This window comes from Macrotis lagotis, chromosome 6 (assembly GCF_037893015.1).
Source record: "Macrotis lagotis isolate mMagLag1 chromosome 6, bilby.v1.9.chrom.fasta, whole genome shotgun sequence".
Lineage (NCBI taxonomy): Eukaryota > Metazoa > Chordata > Mammalia > Peramelemorphia > Peramelidae > Macrotis > Macrotis lagotis.
Genome location: NC_133663.1, coordinates 87,152,201 through 87,174,849, shown reverse-complemented (window position 1 = coordinate 87,174,849; position 22,649 = coordinate 87,152,201). Strand labels below are relative to the sequence as shown.

General features: G+C 36.1%; 1 protein-coding gene across 17 annotated transcripts in view; it reads left to right on the top strand.

Moving 5' to 3' along the window:
* Positions 1 to 22,024, top strand: part of ABI2 (abl interactor 2) — a 125,046-nt gene extending 103,022 nt beyond the window's left edge. For all 17 annotated transcript variants that reach the window (XM_074191594.1, XM_074191585.1, XM_074191582.1 and 14 more), the window contains 3 exons: positions 8,570 to 8,656; positions 17,342 to 17,515; positions 20,567 to 22,024. In XM_074191594.1, the coding sequence (XP_074047695.1) occupies positions 8,570 to 8,656; positions 17,342 to 17,515; positions 20,567 to 20,742 (437 nt within the window). In that variant the 3' untranslated portion in view covers positions 20,743 to 22,024. The remainder of the gene's footprint in view (positions 1 to 8,569; positions 8,657 to 17,341; positions 17,516 to 20,566) is intronic.
* Positions 22,025 to 22,649: the final 625 nt, after the last annotated feature.

Here is a 22,649-nt window from a genome sequence, read left to right as displayed (position 1 = left end):
GGCCTTGGGCAAGCCACTTAACCCCATTTGCCTTGCAAAAACCTAAAAAAAGCCCCCCCAAAAACAAAAAAAGGTAAATGAAAAGGGGAAGGAAAAAACAAAACAAAACTATAGAAATGTTGGTCTAGACCATCAAATTATATACAGCCCTAAAAGGGAAGATAGAATATTTCTTTATATTCTTTGGAACTTTACTTCGCTTAGGATAATTAAAGGGTAGAATATAATTGAAGTGAATGGACCTAAAGGATAAATGTATAATTCTTATCTTTCCATTGAAGAGGTCCAAGATGACATCACTATATTTGAGACTAAAAGGCCTGAAGAAAAGGAGCGGGTTAACTTTAAGCTTAAGTGTCTCATTATCCTTTAATTCTACTATGCTTAGCACCTTGTCTAATGAGGGCATCATAAACTGTGAGGACCTGAGTCAGTGTCCCTGTTACTTAGCATCATTTTTTTCCCCAAAGATTTTATTTATTTTGAGTTTTACAGTTTTTCCCCTAATTTTACTTTCCTCCCCCCACCCCCACAGAAGGCAATTTATCAGTCTATACATTGTTTCCATGGTATACATTGATCCAAATTGAATGTGATGAGAGAGAAATCATATCTTTAAGGAAGAAAAATAAAGTATAAGAGGTAGCAAAATTTCATAATAACCTCTTTTTTTTTTTCTAAATTGAAGGTAATATTCTTTAGTCTTTCTCTTGATACAGATAGTATTTTCCATTGCAGATAATCCAAAACTGTCCCTGATTATTGCACTGGTGAAATGATCAAGTCCATTGTCCCCTTGTTGCTGTTAGGATATACAGTGTTTTTCTCGTTCTGCTCATCTCTCTCAGCATCAGTTTATGTAGATCCCTCCAGGCTTCCCTGAATTCCCATCCCACCTGGTTTCTAATAGAGCAATAGTGTTCCTTGATATACATATACCATAGTTTGTTAAGCCATTCCCCAGTTGATGGACATTTACTTGATTTTCATTACTTTGCTACCACAAACAGGGCTGCTATGAATATTTTTGTACAAGTGATGTTTTTACCCTTTTTTTTTTTTTTAGGTTTTTGCAAGGCAAATGGGGTTAAGTGGCTTGCCCAAGGCCACACAGCTAGGTAGTTACTTAAGTGTCTGAGGCTGGATTTGAACTCAGGTACTCCTGACTCCAGGGCCAGTGCTCTATCCACTGTGCCACCTAGCTTCCCTATGTTTTTATCCTTTTTCAAAATCTCTTCAGGGTATAGACCCAGTAGTCGTATTGCTGGATCAAAGGGTATGCACATTTTTGTTGCCCTTTGGGCATAGTTCCAGATTGTTCTCCAGAAAGGTTGGATGAGTTCATCCCACCAACAATATATTTAGTGTCCCAGATTTCCCACAACCCTTCCAACAATGATCATTGTTCTTTCTGGTCATATTGGCCAGTCTCAGAAGTGTGAGGTGGTACCTCAGAGATGCTTTAATTTGCATTTCTCTAATATGTAAAGATTTAGAGCAATTTTTCATGATTATGGTTCTCTTTGATTTCCTTATCTGTAAATTGTCTTTGCATATTCTTTGACCATTTGTGATTTGGGAAATGGCTTGTTTTTTTGAAAATTTGACTTAGTTCTCTGTATATTTTAGAAATGAGTCCTTTGTCAGAAATAGTAGTTGTAAAGATTGTTTCCCAGTTTACTACATTTCTTTTGATCTTGGTTACTGTGTTTTTTTCCTGTGCAAAAGCTTTTTACTTTAATGTAATCAAAATCGTCTAGTTTGTTTTTAGTGATCTTCTCCATCTCCTTCTTGGTCATACACTGCTTCCCTTTCCATAGATCTCACAGATAAACTAGTCCTTGATCTTTTAGCTTGCTTATAACATTGTTTTTTATGTCTAAATCCTGTATGCATTTGGATCTTATCTTGGTATAGGGTGTGAGATATTGGTTTAATGTAAGTTTCTTCCATAATAACTTCCAATTTTCCCAGCAGTTTTTATTGAAGAGAGATTTTTTTATCCCAATAGTTGGATTTCCTGGGATTATCATACAGCACATTACTATAATCATTTCCTGCCATTGCACCTAGTCTATTCCAATGATCCACCACTCTATTTCTTAGCCAATGTCAGACAGTTTTGATGACTGATGCTTTATAATATAATTTTAGATCTGGTAGGGCTAAGCCACCACCTTTTGCACCTTTTTTCATTGAATCCCTGGAAATTCTTGACTTTTTTATTTCTCCATATGAATTTACTTACAACTTTTTCTAACTCATTAAAGTAATTTTTTGGAATTTTGATTGGCAGGGCACTAAACAGGTAGTTTAGTTTTGGTAGAATTGTCATTTTTATTATAATAGCTCGACTTATCCCTGAGCAGTTGATGTTTGCCCAGTTATTTAAATCTGATTTTATTTGTGTGAGAAGTATTTTGTATTGTTTTCAAAAAGTTTCTGAGTCTGCCTTGGCAAATAGACTCCCAGGTATTTTATATTGTCTGAGGTTACTTTGAATGGGATTTCTCTTTCTAGCTCTTCCTGCTGTATCTTGCTAGTCATATATAGAAAAGTTGAGAATTTATGAGGGTTTATTTTATATCCTGTGACTTTGCTAAAGTTACTAATTGTTTCCATTAATTTTTTAGATGATTTTTTTGGGATTCTCTGGGTATACTATCATGTCATCTGCAAAGAGTGAGAGTTTTGTCTCTTTTTTCCCAATTCTAATTCTTTCAATTTCTTTTTTTTCTCTTATTGCAGAAGCTAACTTTTTTTTTTTTTAGGTTTCTTTAGGTTGTTTTTTTTGCAAGGCAAATGGGGTAGGTAGGTAATTATTAAGTGTCTGAGGCCGGATTTGAACTCAGGTACCCTTGACTCCAGGGCCAGTGCTCTATCCACTGTGCCACCTAGCCACCCTGGAAGCTAATATTTCTAATACAGTATTGAATAATAGTGGTAATAATGGGCATCTTTGTTTTACCCCTGATCTTATTGGGAATGCCTCTGGCCTATCCCAGTTGAATAGAATGCTTGTTGATGATTTCAGATAGCTACTGCTTATTATTCTAAAGAACAGTCCATTTATTCCTACACTCTTTAATGTTTTTGGTAGGAATGGGTGTTGTCTTTTGTCTAAAGCTTTTTCAGCATCTATTGATGTAACTTAGCATCATTTGTAATGTTTTCAGGTAAGTCCTCCAGAGCCTCCAAGTACTTAGAGATCTTTAAGATTCTAGATGTTAATTAGATCAGCCTTTGACTTAACAGGTGCTTCACTTAACAACTGGTATATACCAGTGCCCTGGGCGGGGCGGGGGGGGGGGGGGTGGGGTATGGCTAAAATGAGAGAGAGAATAGACCTTGCTTCACTTAAAGAGGGGTTAAGTATCCTGGATGGGGAGGGCGAGGGTAAAGTGTGAAAGAAAATAGGCCTTACTTCAATTAACAAGGGTTAAGTATCCTGCTTCTGGGTGGGGGAGTGGGGTAAAGTGTGAGAGAGAATAGGAATGGGGAAGGGGCACAAATAATAAAGAAATGATATGGCTTTGGATGATACTTTGGCTCATGAGTAGGATTGTGGGTACTTCAAAGATACTTGAATAGGGAATAAGGTAAAAAAAATGATGATAATTATAGTTTGATGCAATTTGATTCAGTGTTGCTTATTAAGCATTCAAGCAATCAATCTTGATAATGATATGACCTAACCAAGCAATCAAATAATCAAACTGTGATTGATGATACCTAATTAATAGTATTAGCGTGACAAATAACACCAAGGGTAGAGGCACAAGATTTATAATTTTAGAGGATACAAAAGGAGAATGTGAATGCTGAGTAAATTCTGTTCAATAGATCTAGCCCCAAGAGGGAATAAGATAGATTCCCACTTGGGTTTAAAAAAATATACCCTAATCTACAGGGAAGTGGGGCACTGGGAAAGGGAAAAACAAGGGAAGATGGGACTGATAAAAGGGAAGGCAAAGGTATAATTGAAAATAAAGTTAAATTTTTAAAAGAAAAGTCAAAGAGGAAAAGTATTAAAATTTTGGTGAGGAGGAATAAGAAAAGGAAAGAGAAATATATATAGATGGAGAAAGATAGCATGGAGAGAAATACTGAATTAGTAATCTTAACTGTAAATGTGAATGTGATGAACTGTACCATAAAAAAGAACAGGATAGCAGAATGGATTAAAAACTAGAATCCTACCATATGTTGTTTACAGGAAACATATTTGAAGCAGAGAGATACACATAGGGTAAAGGTAAAGGGTTGGAACAAAATATATTTTGCCTCAGCTGAAATTTGGAGTAGCAATCCTTATCTCAGATAAAGTAAAAACAAAAATCAGTCACATGAAAAGGGAAAGGAAGGAATCTAAGATAGCTGAGCTAGAAAAAATAGTTACAAAATTCATCTGGAGAAACAAAAGGTCAAGAATATCAAGGGAACTTATTGATAAAAAATGTAAAGGAAAATGGCCTAGCTCCAAGATCTAAAACTATGTTATGAAGCAGCATTCATCAAAACTTCCTGGTGCAGAAGAGGTTCAAAAGAAACCTGCAGTAAATGACTACAGCAATCTACTATTTGAAAAACCCAAAGACATAAGCTTCTGGGATAAGAATTCATTATTTGAAAATAATTGTTGGGAAAATTGGAAAATAGTTTGGCAAAAACTAGGCATAGATCCACATCTCACACCCTATACCAAAATGAGGTCAAAATGGATATTGGATTTTGACATAAGGAGATAAATTGATATAGATAAATTGATAGACCAAGAAATACTCTATCAGACCTATGAAAAAGGGATATATTTATGACCAAACAAGAATTAGAGCACATCATAAACTGCAAAATGAATGATTTTGACTACATTAAATTAAAAAATTTTTGCTAATAAAATAATGCTGCCAAAATTAGAAGGAAAGCAGAAAGTTGTGAAACAATCTTTGCTACTAGGAGTTTTGATAAAGGTCTCATTTCTAAAATATATAGAGAATTGTATCAAATTTATAAGGTCACAAGTCTTTTCCAATTGATAAGCAGTGTTCAAATGAAATTATATATATATATATATATATATATATATATATATTTATAAATCATGTGAAAAAATGCTCCAAATCATCATTGGAGAGAAATGCAAATTAAATTGACAATGATGTATTGCCTCACGTTTATCAGATTGGTCAAGATGAGAAAAAGGAGAAATGATCAATGTGGGAGAGGTTGTGGGAGGATTGGGACATTGTTGCATTGCAGGTGGAGTTGTAAAACAGATCCAGCCATTCTGCAGAGCAAATGGAACCTTGGCCAAAGAACAATAAAACTGTTTATATCTTTTGACCCAGCAATTCCAATTCTAGGTCTATATTCAGAAATAATTATAAAAAAGGCAAAAGTCCTACATATTCCAAAATATTCATAGCAGCTCTTTTTGTAGTGGCACGGAATTGGAAATTGAGGGGATGCCCATCAATTGGGGAATGACTAAAAACGTTGTGGTACATGAATATTATGGAATACCATCATTCTTTAAGAAACCATGAATGATGGGACTCTAGGGAAGCATGCAGTGACTTATGGGATCTGATACTGAGCGAAGGGAATAGAACCAAGGGAACAATCAACAACTTTGTGAGACGAGCAACTTTGATGGAAGCAGATCCTCTCAGCAGTTCAGAGAGCTAGGACAATTGTATGGACCGTTTTATTCCCATCTAGAGGAAGGAAAAAACAGAACACACAAAAAACAACCCTTCAGAATCTGATACACACTTTATAAAAATTGTCTCTTACATATCTCTCTCTCTTTATCCTAATTCCTCATACAGAAAATAATTAATCTGTAAACATATTTGTCAAAATATATATGTACTGTGCTAATCTGTTCACCTCTGAAGGGATGAGGGTGGGAAGGGAGGCTGGAAGGAAATTTTGTAAATATACATGTGCATATGGATGAAAATTAAAAAATAGATTTTTTTATTTTTATATTTCTTCCCAGTTATATGCAGATGTAGTCTTGTATGTTCACCCTTTGGCAAGTTTATGAGTTCCACATTTTCCTAGTACCCTTCCTCCCCCTCCCTGCTCCCCATGGTAGCTACCAATCTGTTCTTCATGTACAATCTACAGTTCTACATGAGGTGGAGTGGATTTTGACTTTCATTAACTGAAATTTTGAGCAAGTTGTCAGACTTCTTCAGGACTTGATTTGTTTATATATATATATTGAGCACAGATCTCATCATCTTCAGAGCCCCTTTTATTTACACAAACAGTATTTCTGACAAAGAATAGGAAAATAAGGTTGAAAGTGGTATTGTGAATCTTTAATTTTTAAAAAAAATCATATTTAAGTTTTATCATGGTAGTTCTAGTACTGCTTTGCTTATGTCCCTTTTTGAACTTGCTTTTGGCAAGTTTTTAAAAATAATTGAATTTGTTTCTTTCTTACTTCTTTCTTTCCTTCCTGTAAGTATTCCCCAATTTCCCTCATAGCTGTTGCCTCTCCTTACCTCATAGCCCTCCCTTTTTATAAATAAGTACAGTTAAGGAAAACTAATCACACATTGATCTTATCTGAAAATTTATGTTTCACTTTCAGTCTGTAACTTATTCTCCAAAAAGTGGACTCTAATTGATGAACATCCCTTTCAAGTTGTGTTTAGTCCATTGCATTGATAAAAATTCTTAAATTCATAGATGTCTTTCCTTGTAGTGTTGTAGACATTACCTAAATTGTTCTCCTCATTCTACTCACTTCATTATACACAGAAATCTCCCAGGTTTCTGTCATTATTGTCAGTGCAATAATATTCTGGTACGTTTGTATACTGTAGTTTGTTCTGCCATTTCTCACTTGATAGTCAACCACTTTGTTTCTAATTCTTTGTTATAACAAAAAGTGCTGCCGTAATTTTTTGTGCAAATTAGTCTTTTCCCTCTTTCCTTGATGTCTTTGGGTTTTTCTATCTTATCACTACCCAATGTCTCTCTAGCCTAATAGTGGTATAGTTGGATGCTAAGATATATAGTTCAGTGATTTGCTTTCTAGAATCATTTCAGATCATTTCACAGCTCCACCCACAGTGCATTAAAGTTGCTCTCCATTAAACCCTCTTTGGGGCCCCCTTTATCTCTAATAATAGATAGTTGTCAGGGAAATCGTTGTATTAGAGGTGGAACTTGAAGAATATCTAGGTCTTAAGTGGGTTTGGAAAAGAGAGTGGTTGTTCCAAGTTGGGGAAATAACCTGAGTGAAGGAGTAAAAGTCAGGAATTGGGACAGCTAGATGGCGCAGTGGATAGAGCACCAGCCCTGGAGTCAGGAATACTTGAGTTCAAATCAGGCCTCAGACACTTAATAATGACCTAGCCGTGTGGCCTTGTTCAAGCCACTTAACCCCATTTGCCTTGTAAAAACCTAAAAAAAAAAAAGTCAGGAATTAGTGCAGAAGATGTGGGGAAAAGTCAGAAAATCAGACTTTCAGGAAAAAAATTAGTCTGAGGAGTAATAGGAAATAAGGTTTTATTCTGCAATAGCTTGCTTACTAAGTTTTAGGATGGTTTAGTTCACCTGTTTGTCTACTAACATAGGAGTGAAAAGCAAAAGATATCGTGATAGGCTACAATATTATTGGACATGTTTAACTATCATAATTATAAGCCTTAGAACATAAACTATAAGTTGATATGTACATATACACAAAAAGCCTTAATCTATTTATAGTAATGTAGAAAAATATTTAAGACATGATATAGCTTTTGGTATGAAATTATCAATAAATGTTGAAATCTTTATTATAAATGTCTTAATTTTAAAGTGTGTCTAAAACCTCCTTCAGTGTCCTACTCTGATACATGAGGACTTGGAGGTAATCTTGGGTTCTAAAGCATGTGACATTGTGGGGTAAGATATGGTAGGTTTTAGGGGCGGCTAGGTGGCACAGTGGATAGAGCACCGGCCCTGGAGTCAGGAGTACCCGAGTTGAAGTTCGGCCTCAGACACTTAATAATGACCTAGCCGTGTGGCCTTGGGCAAGCCACTTAACCCCATTGCCTTGCAAAAAACCTAAAATAAAATTAAAAAAAAGATATGGTAGGTTTTTAACAAGATGTAAAGATTGTATGAACCTTGTGATGGGCTCTATGTTTGTTCTTGGAGGACTGTCCAAGCCAACTTGAACTTCCTTGAAATATTGAAGACTTTTTAAAAGACCCATCTGAGGTTCAGTTTTGGTTTTTCCCTTCTCAGAAGGTCCCACATGATATCTTTTTTTTTTTTTAAGGTTTTTGCAAAGCAAACGGGGTTATATAAGTGGCTTGCCCAAGGCCACACGGCTAGGTCATTATTAAGTGTCTGAAGTTGGATTTGAACTTAGGTACTCCTGACTCCAGGGCCGGTGCTCTATCCACTGCACCACCTAGTCGCCCCCCTCCCCATATGATACCTTAACAAGTATTTCTGAATAATGGGTGGCATCTTGTCTTTATTCGTTAATATTATTATATTATGCTTTATTTTTAATATGAATTGAGCCCTACCTTCCTCTCCTTTTTTTTTCCAGCATCTCTTGCTCCTCCTCCTCCATCCATCCTACAGGTAACTCCTCAGTTGCCTTTAATGGGATTTGTGGCCAGAGTCCAAGAAAATAGTAAGTTTACTTCTTTATACTGTTGATCAAATTATAAGTATGAAAGATGCTTTTGTATCACTGACTATTTCTAATTGCTATGTACTGAGTTTTCTACTTCCCATCTTTTTTTTTGTGAGACATGTAAAATATCTTTCTTGATTACCTGTTATCTGTTCTGTTTCAGTTCATTCCTTAAAACTGTTACTAAATTCTAGAGTTTGTAAAGTGTCTGTATTTTAAAATTTTGCCTGTTTCACTTGTTGTCATATTGATAATTTTGGCCCTCCATTTGAGTAACTGAATTCAGCAAGGAATGCAAAATCACCTCATGTGTACCAGTAGCTGTTAGACATTGGGTAATAAGGGCAAAACAAGACAGTCTCCACACTCAGAAAGTTTTATTGGGAGTAAACTTAAAATGTATGCACTTTAAATACAAAGTTATGGGTGGAGGGAAGTGTCATCAAAATCATGAGAAAATCAGGACAGACTTCCTGAAGATGTCCCTGGAGCTTAGTTTTCAAAGGATGTAGGGGTTCTGTGATCAAGAGCAGGTGGTCTTCGGCCTGAGGAACAATCTGTACAGAATAGGAGGCAGAAGACTGATTCTAGTGGACAAGAATCAATGATATGTAACCAGCTGACTGGGAGAGTGGGCAATGACTTTGAGGACATGAACCTAGGGGAATGGGAGGATGATCATGTTCTAATGAACCTAGGGAAGTGAGGGATAAAGGATAGGTTTGGGGGAAAGATAAGTAGTTCCATTTTGGAGTTTGAGGTGCCCTTGGGACATCCAGGTGGAGTTCTCCACCTTTCCTAGCAGTCACATTTGTTCTCCAAAATTCTTTTTTTTTCCCCCTTCATGAGTAATTTTACTGTTTTGTAAATATTGTATAGTAACAAATAAACTGATCAATTGGAGAAAAAAGAGCAGTTAATATACTACTTGACAGTCACAAATTATCCTCTTAAATCTTTTGAAATCATCAGCAGACCTTAACTTTCCTAACTAAGAAATAAATGAGAAAGTTCACTGAGACGATCCCAATGTCTCTTGTACTCTTAGATGAAACAGAGCTACTAATAAACTCAAATTTAACTACATTCAAAGATGTAAAATCAATCAGTCACCGAACATTTATTAATTACCTACTCTATGCTGGAGGTACAAAGAAAGCCAGAAGATAGCCTTTATCCTCAAGAGCTCAATGTCTAATGGGGATGGGAAAGAGGGCATGAAAGACACCAACCAAGTATGGCTGGTGTAGACTGTCAGTCTTTTGGGAGGGAAGATGGAAGATGAAGAAGCTAGGAAGGTCTTCCTTCTTGTAGAAAGGTGGAACTTTATCTGAGGCTTGAGAGGGAATGCTCAGACCTGGGGCACAGTGAGTGAAAACTCTCGAGAGTCTAGAGCTGGAGTATTGGGTTAAAAAGACAGCAAGAAGGCCAGTCAGCAAACAGTTGAAGCACTTGCTACTTGCCCGGCTTGGATAAAGCCTCATTTCCCTCCACCTCAAAAAAATAGTTCCTGCCCTCAAGGAGCCTTAATGGGGAAAGACAACATCCAAAATGAAGCTGAAAAACAAATGGGAAGGGGAGGTACAGAGAAAGTGCCTTCCAAGGGGAATACTGGGAAAGTGAGAGAAATCCTACAGTAATGGAGTCAGGTCTCCTTCAGTTGATTGCAGAGTAAGGAAGATGGGTGGGTGTGTGTGTGTGTGTGTGTGTGTGTGTGTGTGTGTGTGTGTATATATATATATATATATAATTTGACAGGATTAGAAATGGAGGGCTTAAAAACCAAAAGGAATAGTTTTTTAAGTTTAATTTTTTTGTACTTAATAGTATTTTTTCTAATTACATGTAAAGATAGTTGTTTTTTTTTTAGGGTTTTTTGTAAGGCAAATGGGGTTAAGTGGCTTGCCCAAGGCCACACAGCTAGGCAATTATTAAGATAGTTTTTAGAATTAATTTTTGTAAGATTTTGAGTTCCAAATTTTTCTCCCTTCTCTGTCCTCTCCAAGACATCTGACATTAGTCATGTTGTGAAAGAAGATTTAGAAAAAAAAGGAAAAATCATGAGAAAGAAAAAAAAACAAATTAAAAAAAAGTGAAAATAGTATGCTTCAATTTGCATTCAGACTGCCTAGTTCTTTCTCTGGATATGGATAGCATTTTACATCTCTTGACTTTTAAAATTATCTTTGTTCACTGTACTGCTGAGAAGAGCCAAGTGGATTCACACAATGTGGATGTTATTGTGTACACTGTTCTTCTGGTTCTGTTCACTTCACTCAGCATTAGTTCATAAAGTCTTTACATGTTTTTCTGAAATCTGCCTACTCATCCTTTCTTATACAGCAATAGTCTTCCATTACAGTCATACAAAATTTGTGCAACCATTCTCCAACTGAGGCATCCCCTCAGCTTCCAATTCTTTGCTACCACAAAAAAGAGCTGCTATGAATATTTTTGTACATGTGGGTCCTTTTCCTGCACATCCTTTTGATTCCTTGTGTTTGAATTTCATTAAGCTAGAATTTCAATTTTTTTCAGCTGTACTGCTCTTTTACCATGCCTCCTCATGCCTTTCCTCAGCAATTGTACTTTTTGAACCTACATTGTTAGATTTCATTTATCTTTCTTAAATTAATTTCTTTAGATTTGGTTCAGTGTTTTAGCTTGTGAAGATTTTTTGAATCATAACTCTTTTGTGTATTAGCCTTGCTTCTCTGGCCTGTCATTAATAAATTTGATCAGTATTTCATATAGATGATAGGAGTAGAAAGGAACCTTGAATAATTTTAGAATTCATGATAATACAATGAGGGGGATATTGGAAATAGCCAGATATGTACTTTAGACTTAAAAATATATATTTCAGAGAATTTGGAGGAAATTTTATTTTCCTTTTTAAAATTTTAGTTTTTCAAGTTTTTTAAAGTTTTTTAAAGCTTTTGAGTTCTGAATTCTCTTCCTTCTTTTCTCTTTTATCCCCTTCCCCTCACAGTTGAGAAAACAAATAATTTGATATAGGTTAAAATGTGTAGTCATGTAAAACATTTTCATAATAATCATGTTGTAAAAGAAAACATAGACACCCCACCCTTCCAAAAAAAACTTCAAGAAAAAGAAAGTAAAAAAGAGTATACTTAAGTCTTTATTCAGACATCATTGGCTCTCTCTGGGGATGCATAGCATTCTTTATTCTAAGTCCTTCAGAGTTGTCTTGGGTCACAGCATTACTGAGAAAAGCTAAGCTATTCATAGCTGATCATCCTACAACATTGCTGTTACCTTGTATACAGTATACTTCCCATTGTATCTGCTCATGTAAGTTTTTCCAGATATCCTGGGCAATCATTTTTTTTTTTTTTTTTTTTAGGATTTTTCAAGGCAAATGGGGGTTAAGTGGCTTGCCCAAGGCCACACAGCTTAGGTAATTATTAAGTGTCTGAGGCCGGATTTGAACTCAGGTACTACTGACTCCAGGGCTGGTACTCTATCCACTGCACCACCTAGCCACCCCTCAATCATTTCTTATAGCAGAAGAGCATTCCATCATAATCTCATACCACAGTTTGTTCTGTCATTTCCCCAACTGATGGGCATTCCCTCAATTTCCATTTTTTTGCCAACAGAAAAGAGCAGTTTGGAGGAAATATGTATTATGCTATGACAGAGACTAAGAAAGAAGACAGTTTCAGAAAAATAAGGCTTACAAATCACCACTTACTCTGATGAAAAAAAAGAAGTCAACCATACAGTCACATACACTGTGTGTCCTTGCACACAAATTTATGCACACATACATATATGTTTCAATCTTAATTCTACTACCTCTTATAAATTATGCTTCAAACTAACTGGAATCACCGTTCTACTCTCCCACCTACATCCTTTGCCTGGAATGTATTGTACTCTATTTTTAGCTATTGGAATCTTTGTTTTCTCCCTATAGGACCCAGATCAAGTGCCATAGGTTCCTAGATACAGAGGTGAAGGAACCTTAGAGACTTGTGTGCAATCCTCTTATTGTACAAATTAAGAAGTTGAATTCAGGAGAAAGGGGTCAAATATTCCACCCCTGGTCAAATGGGCAGAGCTAGAATTTGAACCTAGGCACTAGATCCTCTTTCCTCTCGACTTCAGTCCATGTCTCTTGTGTACTTAATTTTCTTCTAACTTGTATTATAGTAAGTACAGTCTTAATTCATCTTTTCTTTTAATCTGCAAGCTCCTTGAAGGCAGGAATTGTCATTTAACAAATTTTGCAGATCTCCAGCACAGTGTTTTTCACATGGTTAGTATCTAATAAATATATCTGTTGAACTGAGAGCTTAGTTTCCCAGTATCCTTGGATGAGATTTTAAAATATGATGCCACTAACAGGATTCTAATGCTACAGAATAGTATTCTATATTCTGGCAATAATATGTGATCATAGAATCTAGCTTTAGAAGGGCTCTTGGAACTCACAGGAACATAGTAGTTGGAGCAGGATGGGTCTCAAAGAGATTGTAAGATCAAGTGCTTCATCTTTCACTAGTAGCAGAATTTATTATAACATAGATCCAACCTATAATGCAAGTAAACAACAGCTTCAAATAATATTCTGCCTCCTTTTTCTTCTTCCTCTAGTGTATATATACCCTGAAGAGAGTGCTAAAGAGGGGCTCGGCACTTCAGTCTTTCTGATTTGCAAGGCTTACCTTGTTAAGTTGTTCTTCCTAAAGCTTAAGTCTAACAATAGCACGTTCCCGTCTAATAGATTCTTCTGACTTCTTTCTACCCCTGGGATCAAATATAAAATCCTTTCTCACTTTTAAAGCCCTCCCTAACCAGGCCTTTAAACTGACACTTCAGGCCATTTTAGCTTCTGATTCCAAGTAGTTTTGTGTGCATGTGCATATATATATATATATATATATATATATATATATATATATATATATATATATATATATATATATATATATATATATATGTTTGGATGAGGGAGAGAATTTTCAGGTTGAAAACATTAAGTACAGAAGGGACTTTCATGACTAAACTGAGGACAATTGGGATGTTAACAGAAAATGAAAGGGGAACTTGAACTTATTCCTCCCATTTTCTATTCAAATGATAATGATCTTTAGATTGGTAAGGGCAGAACAAACCTGGTGAAGAGTTAATAGGGTACATGTCTCGTTTTTTTCAGTGCTCCCATTGTGTAATGAGACAAGTGGTTCTGCTGGGGCCTCTTGTTGTAGACACTGGTGTAACACTGGGGCTTCAGTATACTTAGCTGTGGGAAACACTTTTCCTTCTTGGATTTGGCTCACTCCTCCAACCTCACCTTAGCTAGCAGGTCTAAGGTGCCAGAGTTAGACCACTCTCAGGCCTCCATTCTAACTTCCATTAGAGAGGAAATAGACTCCCCTTAGTTCAGACTTCTAGAAACCTGACGTGGACACTGAGGAGAAAAACTCATGTCTCTGTGGTCATTCACAACTCTGGGATGCAGTCTTCAGGATTATTTGTTTTAAGCAGAACTGTTTCTTTACTCACTGCTTAACTGTTGAACTTCAAAACTTTTCAACTGGAGAAATCCTGTTCTATCTCCTTTCCTCTCCTTACTCCCCCCCCCATCTTCTGCCTTTACTATTTTAAATTTAAATTAAATTAAATTTAAATTTCACACTTAAAACTTAGAAAACATTAACTCATTGTGAATAGCAGTTCTCATTAAATTAATGTATACAGCTATTGAGCTCATCAAACTGGCTGTGTCTTAGAGTTCATCCTGAGCAGACATTCACCTTCTGGGCTCCTGCTGCACTATCAGAACTGGGCTGTTAGCAGCACAATGCAGCTTCACTCTTTACACCCCTTCCCAAGTTATTTCACATTATTTGCTTTTCCTTCTCAAGCCAGAGGAGGCAGCAAAAACTACCAAGCCTTCTAGGTCTTTTGTCTTTCTCTTCAGCTCTTGGTGGTAGGAAAGAGGACAGGAGCTGTCAGTTCTCCTCAGCCAAGCAGGCCTCATCCAGGCTTTTCTCATCGAACTGCCTCCAACAGCCCCTTGCTCTCTCTTGTGCTCTTCTTGGCTTCCTCTTTCCCTCCTGCTGCTGTCACCCTTAATAGATACTTTTCACCTTCTAGTTTTTTCCTTAATGCTTTAAATGGAAACCTCTTGACTTCAAGGGACTCATTTTTTACTTAAAAAGTAACAACTTCCCACATATCTTTGATCAAATAGACAGTACTTTAAAAAAGCAACACCTCACTAGTATCTTTTGGGCACACTTAAAAAGCTGTGTTTCTTCACATTCACATGTCTCTTGTTTTTTAATAAACAAATGCTCATGTTCTACCTCTGCAACATTAAATATCATTTTGCCTTGTAGACAAACAAACCCATATCCTAGGCAAAAAGATATCAGTTGAAAGCTTTTTCATACAGATATTTTATCAGTGCATATTAAAACACTCATTATGTATGATGCTGTTCATAATAGTAATCAATACCTAACATCCTTTGATAACTAATATAATCTCTCCTTTTCACATAACTTTTTTTCTGTCCTTTGTTTCTTTGACTATTTCTTATGGGAAAAATCTTAAAAGAGATAATGGATCTTACACCATATTGCAATATTGCTGAATTCATAGATAAAATCTATAAGATCCTTGAACATTTGTGGAAAAGAGAAAACATGCTTATTAGATAACTGGAGTCTTCAAAAGGGGGCAAAAGACTTTTTCCAGATTTGGACTGTTGTGCTTGGAGTGAAGAAGGAAGCATTTCAGAACTGGTCATTACATGGAAGGCAGTAAGCACTTGAAGCCAAGTGATGATCACTTGGAGCCAGCTTTTATTAAAGATACATCATGACTGAAAAATCTGAATTTCTCTTTTGGTAGTATTATTAATTGTGATATATACTAGGAATATTATTTGGCATTTGAGAGAGTCTCTCATTGTATCCTTATAGATAGATTGGAGAAGTATGTATTAAATGACTACTCTAAGAAGGTTCAGAACTAATAGAATGACCTTACCTTAAGGCTAGATGTAGAGCTGGAAAGGATTTCAGAGGCCTTTTGGTCCAAACCTCTCCTTTTACAGAAGGCTAAGTGATTTGTCTCAGGTCACACAGGTAGTCTATTTGGTATTTGAATTTGGTAAAAGATGCTATTTGAATCAAGGTCCTTGGACTTTAGAGGCAGTGTTCTTTCTTTTGTACCACGGAGGAGTGTGTTATTAGTGGCATGCTACAGGGCTATTTGTAATTCCTTTCTGGTCATATTTTTTCAGGGGCTTAGATGAAAGAATCATATTTGTAGATGAAAAAAGCTAGAGGAGTAGCATGTTTAATGACTTTAATCATATGACTTGATTAAATTATTTACAATTTTTAATTTGAAAGATGGACTATATGCAAAAAAATTAATGAGGTCAAGTGTAAAGTTCTAAACTCAGGTTTGTAAACTGTAAAAGGTTTTTTTTTTTTTTTTTAGTTTTTTGCAAGGCAATGGGGTTAAGTGGCTTGCCCAAGGCCACACAGCTAGGTAATTATTAAGTGTCTGAGGCCGGATTTGAACTCAGGTACTCCTGACTCCAGGGCTGGTGTTTTATCCACTGCGCCACTTAGCCACTCGTGAATTGTAAAAGTTTAGAATTATAAAGATGCTGTCTAGGGATAAGTTCATCTCAAAAAGACTTAAAACTTTTAGTTAACCACAAGATCAAACTGAGTTTAAAAAGTGATATTTCATTTGGTACGCCCTATCCTATTGTCCCTGCCCCCCACAAAATAAGATTAGATCTCAATAATAAAACTGAAGATTTAAGATTAATAGAAGAATAATTAGTTGAACCATGACCTAGTCAGAACATATCTGGTATATAGTTTTAAATTCCTGGTGTCATTTGATAGAGGCATTGATTAGCTGTAGGACATCTAAGAAGTTGATCCAAGGATGTCAAGGGAACTTAAAACTGTGACATAAAAATACCCTGGAAAGAGCAAAGGTTGTAGTTACTTTCAAATATTTCAGTGTGAAAGAGGGCTTAATTTTATTCTTTGTATATACTAGGTATAGGGTGGGGACATGAAGAACAGTTTTCTATGGCTAGCAGTTCCCAGGAGGAATATAACAGCTTGTTATAAAGGAAGATCTTTCTTTTTATTAGATCTGTCTGAAATAGAATGGATCTATTTAAAAAGTTTCTCAACAGTGGAGATGTTTAAATGGATACTAAATAATTACTTATCAAAGGATAATATCAGCATAATGCATGCATTAGGCAAGGATTAACGGGTAAATCTGAAGATGCTATTAGAACCCAAGATAATCTATAAGAATAGCAGATTTGGGGACAGCTAGGTGGCGCAGTGGATAGAGCACCAGCCCTGGAGTCAGGAGTACCTGAGTTCAAATCCGGTCTCAGACACTTAATAATTACCTAGCTGTGTGGCCTTGGGCAAGGCACTTAACCCCATGGCCTTGCAAAAAAATATAAAAAAATAGATTTGAAGATTCAGATACTAAAATTTTGGTGGACCGTCTGTTGTCATCTTTCTTAGCTTACTGTTTTTGTTTGTTTTTTTAGTAATTGTTGTTTCCAGGTCTGGTTTTGAATTCTTAGAATGAGAAACATTCTAATTCTGTATTTCGTATATTTTTATTGTCATCTTGATGATTTATTAGTTTCAGACACTCCTCCTCCTCCACCTCCTGCAGAAGAACCAGTCTTTGATGAATCTCCACCTCCACCTCCACCACCAGAAGATTATGAAGAGGAGGAAGCAGCTGTGGTAGAGTACAGTGATCCCTATGCTGAAGAGGACCCTCCCTGGGCACCACGGACCTATTTAGAAAAAGGTAAATGTAAAGTGATATGTGGAGAAAGAAATTTTTTTTTAAGTTTTTTTTTTTTGCAAGGCCATGGGGTTAAGTGGCTTGCCCAAGGCCACACAGCTAGGTAATTATTGTCTGAGGCCGGATTTGAACTCAGGTACTCCTGACTCCAAGGCCAGTGCTCTATCCACTGTGCCACCTAGCCACTCCAAGAAATTAACTCTGAACAGAAATGAAGCTATATCAATTCTAATTTTGTCTGTAGACTTGTCTGTCTTCCAAGTAAAATTCTGTTTGTTTATTCTTCAAATTTTCACATCATTTTAAAGATTTACATCATTTTAAAAAGCTATAGTTTGAAAATTTGGATCATCTTTTGTTGATGGTATCCATCTATCTTTTATGTAATAAGACCTCTACCTAACAGTAATTAATTGTTTTATCTAAGATAAGGAAATAAGATTTCTGTGTTTTCCATCAATATTTAAAATTTTTTTAAAGTTACTTTTACCATTTAAACTTCTAAAGAATTATTTTGTAGTGTAGTGAATCAGAATATTTAAATTAAGGATAAGAATTGTCATAAAGAAGTTTCTCCCAAGAAAGAAACATTGTTAATGACTCAGTTTACTTGAAAGATAAATTTATGAATGGATTCTAAGAGAAAGCCAATTATTGCCTATATATATATATATATATATACATATATATATATATATATATATATATACACACACACACACACACATATATATGGCAAAAATAGTAAGGTAAAATGAAGATAATGTAAAAACAAGTCAATCAATAATAAAATTAAAAACCAATAAGATATTGCCTATCAAAGAAGCGTGACTAATGAGTATTTTTGAAAGTGTTTCGTTCAGAGGAAAAAGAATTGAAAGAAAAGTAGTTTTAGGGAAAATGATTATCTCATCATTTTCAGTCCAAAGAAAACCTTTTAACTGTTTCCAGTGTAATCTGTCAGTCAGTACCATTGTGCTGGAGCTATGCTAAACCCTGGCCTTACAGAAGAGGCAGAGACAGGAACTTCCAATCTAATGGAGGAGACAACATCCAAACAAATCTATGCAAAAAAAGCTCTGTGTAAGTTAAATGGGAAATTATTAACAGAGGGAAGGAACTAGAATTGAGAAGGACTGGGGAAGCCTGGAAGATAAGTAGATTTCAAAGTAAGGAAGCCCTTTGGTTAAGTCTCAATTACTCAAAAAACTAATTTAAAAGAATATACATTATTTGCTTTCTAAAAAGTTCACTTCCCTGTCATTCATTGCTTTTAACAAATGATAAACTAGGTAACTTTTTTCCTTACCTTTTCATACTGTTTAAAAAAAATTTGGCTTGTGAGATGTTTGCCTTGTTTAAAAGGATTATTAGTATGATTTTAGAACAGTAATTGAGGATCTCATGATTAGGGATTAGGAGTGCCTTTCTGCCTTCTGTCACAAAGGTGTTACCATAGAACTTGGACTTTGACTATGTCAAGGCTGAGTTGGCCCCATTTGACTCAGTCATAGCGTGGAAAGACTCCCCTGACTTGGGGTCTGCCAGATACATTTTGAGATTCATTGATAGATCTGACTCTGATAATACCAAGAAAGGCACAAAACAGGGAAATGCATCCTGCCAGGACAGCTCCCTTCTACCATGGAGCCTGACAGTCCTGCAGGAAACCTTTACTAGCTCTATTTCTTGGCACTTTACTGAGTGAGCTCTGGGGAATCAAAGATAAAAATGAAATGGGGGGGGGTGGCTAGGTGGTGCAGTGGATAGAGCACCGGCCCTGGAGTCAGGAGTACCTGAGTTCAAATCCGGCCTCAGACACATAATAATTACCTAGCTGTGTAGCCTTGGGCAAGCCACTTAACCCCATTGGCCTTGCAAAAAAACCCCCAACAAACTAAAAAAACTAAAATGAAATGGGAACGAAGATGACAAAGATGGATATAATCAGTGTAGGAGCATTGCAGGAATGTAGGCACTTCTTAGAGCATTGTCTTTGGAGCCCTGACTTGGGAGAGAGAACCCCTTCTAGGAAGCAGTGGAGAATTATGCAAATAAAGAGACTAAAATGTCTATGTCCTTTGACCCAGAGTTTGCGTTACTAGACTTTTACTTCAAGGAGGCAACTTTGAAAGAAAGAAGAAAGTCCCAACATGCACCAACACATAGCAGCACTTTTTTTGTGGAATCAAAGCATTGGAAAGGAAAGTAGATGCCTATTGATTGACAGGTGGCCAAACAGATTGTGGCACATAAATGTATAGGCTCTACTGTACTCCACTGTACTGTATGCCACTCTACTGTAATAAGGGGCAAAGATGTGGAGAAGCAAAGAAGCATTTACATGAAGAGCTACCAAGTGAAGGAAGCTGAGTCAAGAAAGGAGGGAGCCAAATGACCGCCACCCAAAGTGAACTCTGCACAATTACAGAGCGCCGGCATGACCCTTTCAGAGATGGGAGGTCCACAAGTGTCAAACATTGCTCACAGTTTCAGACTTTGTTGAGGAATTGATTGATTTGCTAATTTTTTCTATTTCTTTGATTTATTTTAAAAAATAATTGTTTTATGGGGATGGCTTTTAGAGATGGTCCTTAAATGTCTTCCCCATTCCAGTCCATGTTCCCCTAGTATCTGACCATGCCCCTTCTTCCTTCCCTTTTTATAAATTCAGGTGGAATTGAAATATTCAATTTTATAATTCACTTTAATCTAAAATAAGTACAAGTGATTATGAACTTTTTGAAGGCAGGGACTATCTTTTGCTTTTTTTGTATCTTCAGTGTCACATAGTAGGTATTTAATAGATGTTTATGGACTGACTTACTATAATCAGATCATGTTTATAATGTCATTGGAATGGTCCTAATCTGTTAATCTTGAATCTAGAAGGCTTTAGGGAAGCTATCATCTGACATTTTCAGCAAGCTAATTCTGTGATTGACACACAGAACAGCATATTTTTATTTGCTTTTAGAAAATTACTGTGTTATTTGAGTGACTTAGAGATTGCCTGTGATGATCTGGTTTTTTACTTCCTTTTTTTTTTTCTAGTTGTCGCGATTTATGATTACACAAAAGACAAAGAGGATGAGCTCTCATTTCAGGAAGGAGCCATCATTTATGTCATCAAGAAGAATGATGATGGATGGTATGAGGGAGTCATGAATGGTGTGACTGGGCTCTTCCCAGGGAATTATGTGGAATCTATCATGCATTACTCTGAGTGAAAACTCAGTGTGTTGTACTGGGGTCAAAAGGAATTAATTAGGGACTATCCAGATTGACACAAGGCTCTGGGGAACACACACAGGTGAACTCATGGATGAATGATAAGGACAATTGTTATCAAACTACTTCTATGTTTTGGCTTATAAAATTATTACAAAAAAAGCAAGTTAGTGTGAACTTGTATGAACAACAAATTGATCTTCTGATGGTTACTGGTGGCTGTGCTGAGTTCTTTAGAATAAAAAAGCTGACCTATTCATCTCTGGGTGTGTAGAAAATGAAATGACCTATATATGTAACTGAAACAAAGTCAAAATAAGATTGAGGTAGAATCTAGGATCTTTCTCAGGAATCCTACCAGCAGTTTCCTACATTGCTTTAGTGCTTGGCATTAGAAATGCCATATGTTCCATTGAATATCTTTATCACTCTTTTCTTCCACCTGAAGATAGAGCATCTGGAGAATGTTTCACATTAAAATGTTTCCAGGTCATTTGAAACCCGTTTAATGCAGTTATATCTTGCAGTTTCTTGGTATGCCCTGGCTGAAGCAAGTAAATGCAAAATTGACTTGTGTCTCATAATTGTCAGCATAAATCATCAAGGTGCTGAAGTTTAGAAAAGTGTTAGGGACTTCTAAGGCTAGTTAATATGGTGCCACAAGTTTACTATTCCATTTTTGCAAGGCAATGGGGTTCAGTGGCTTGCCCAAGGCCACACAGCTAGGTAATTATTAAGTGTCTGAGGCTGGACTTGAACTCAGGTCCTCCTGACTCCAGGGCCGGTGTTCTATCCACTGCGCCACCTAGCCACCCCTACTTTACTATTCTGATAAAAACTGCATTGCCATTGATGACTTATACATCCAGACTACTTGTTACAAAGGTTAGTCATCCCATAGCGCAAGGTATGGTGAAATGGAGATCATATTTTCTTCACACCTGAAGATTTAACATTTGAATGGCAGATGTTCTCATTAGTAGTCAGGTTGAAAATTTGGTTAAACTTTATTATTAAAGCAGTAGACCTTTGAGGAGGAAAAAATGACTTCAGAGCAGATGTCTCTTTTAATTTTTCAATATGTAGAAAAATCTAATTTAGACTTGTTTGGAAAGAACAAGCAGTTATCTTTAAAATCTGTTGATTTTCCAGCAGTGGAAGTGACCGATGATTCCTGTCTGATTATTATAGAACAGCTTTTACCTGTATTGCTGTCTAAACTGATTTCCCCTTAGAGAAAAAATTTAGAAAACAGAAAAGTGTATATATATATATATATATATATATATATATATATATATATATATATATATTGAGTCTTCTTGTTCTTAATTGGAAAATAAGGTACCTGTTCCTATTAAAGTAATTTTTCACATCAGATTTATCCAGGATTAAAATTGCAATAGTGGAATAAGGTCAGGTTCTGGTGCTGCCTGTTATGATGGATCTTAAACAAAGACTAGCAGAAATGATTAATTCTGGTGTCTTCATAATAGATATGACTTTTGGAGGTCAAGCTCCCAGATTTAGAAAAGCATTATATTTTTTAACCTTTCTTTTTCAGAGTTAATTTAAAAAATATCTCCAGAGAACCAAAATCTTGGTGGGGGATGGTATTCCTGAATAACAAATGATCTAATACTGATTAAGGTTCTAGTTATTCAGTGAAAATTGAGTTAGGCTAGGCTAGGTCAAGCTAGTGAAAATTGAGTTAGAAGCCCAGGTGGAGCTGTCTTCTGCTGACAACAAGGTTTGGTGTCCTTGATTAATAGGTGGGCAGGGTGAAAGGAGATTCTTTGACCATAAATTATGTGTAATTTAACAGTGACCCAGTGATACAGTTCTTGTATCAGATCCCCCCTTGCCGCTTTCCCACAGTCATTATTTAGTGGGGGTGTTTTCAGGT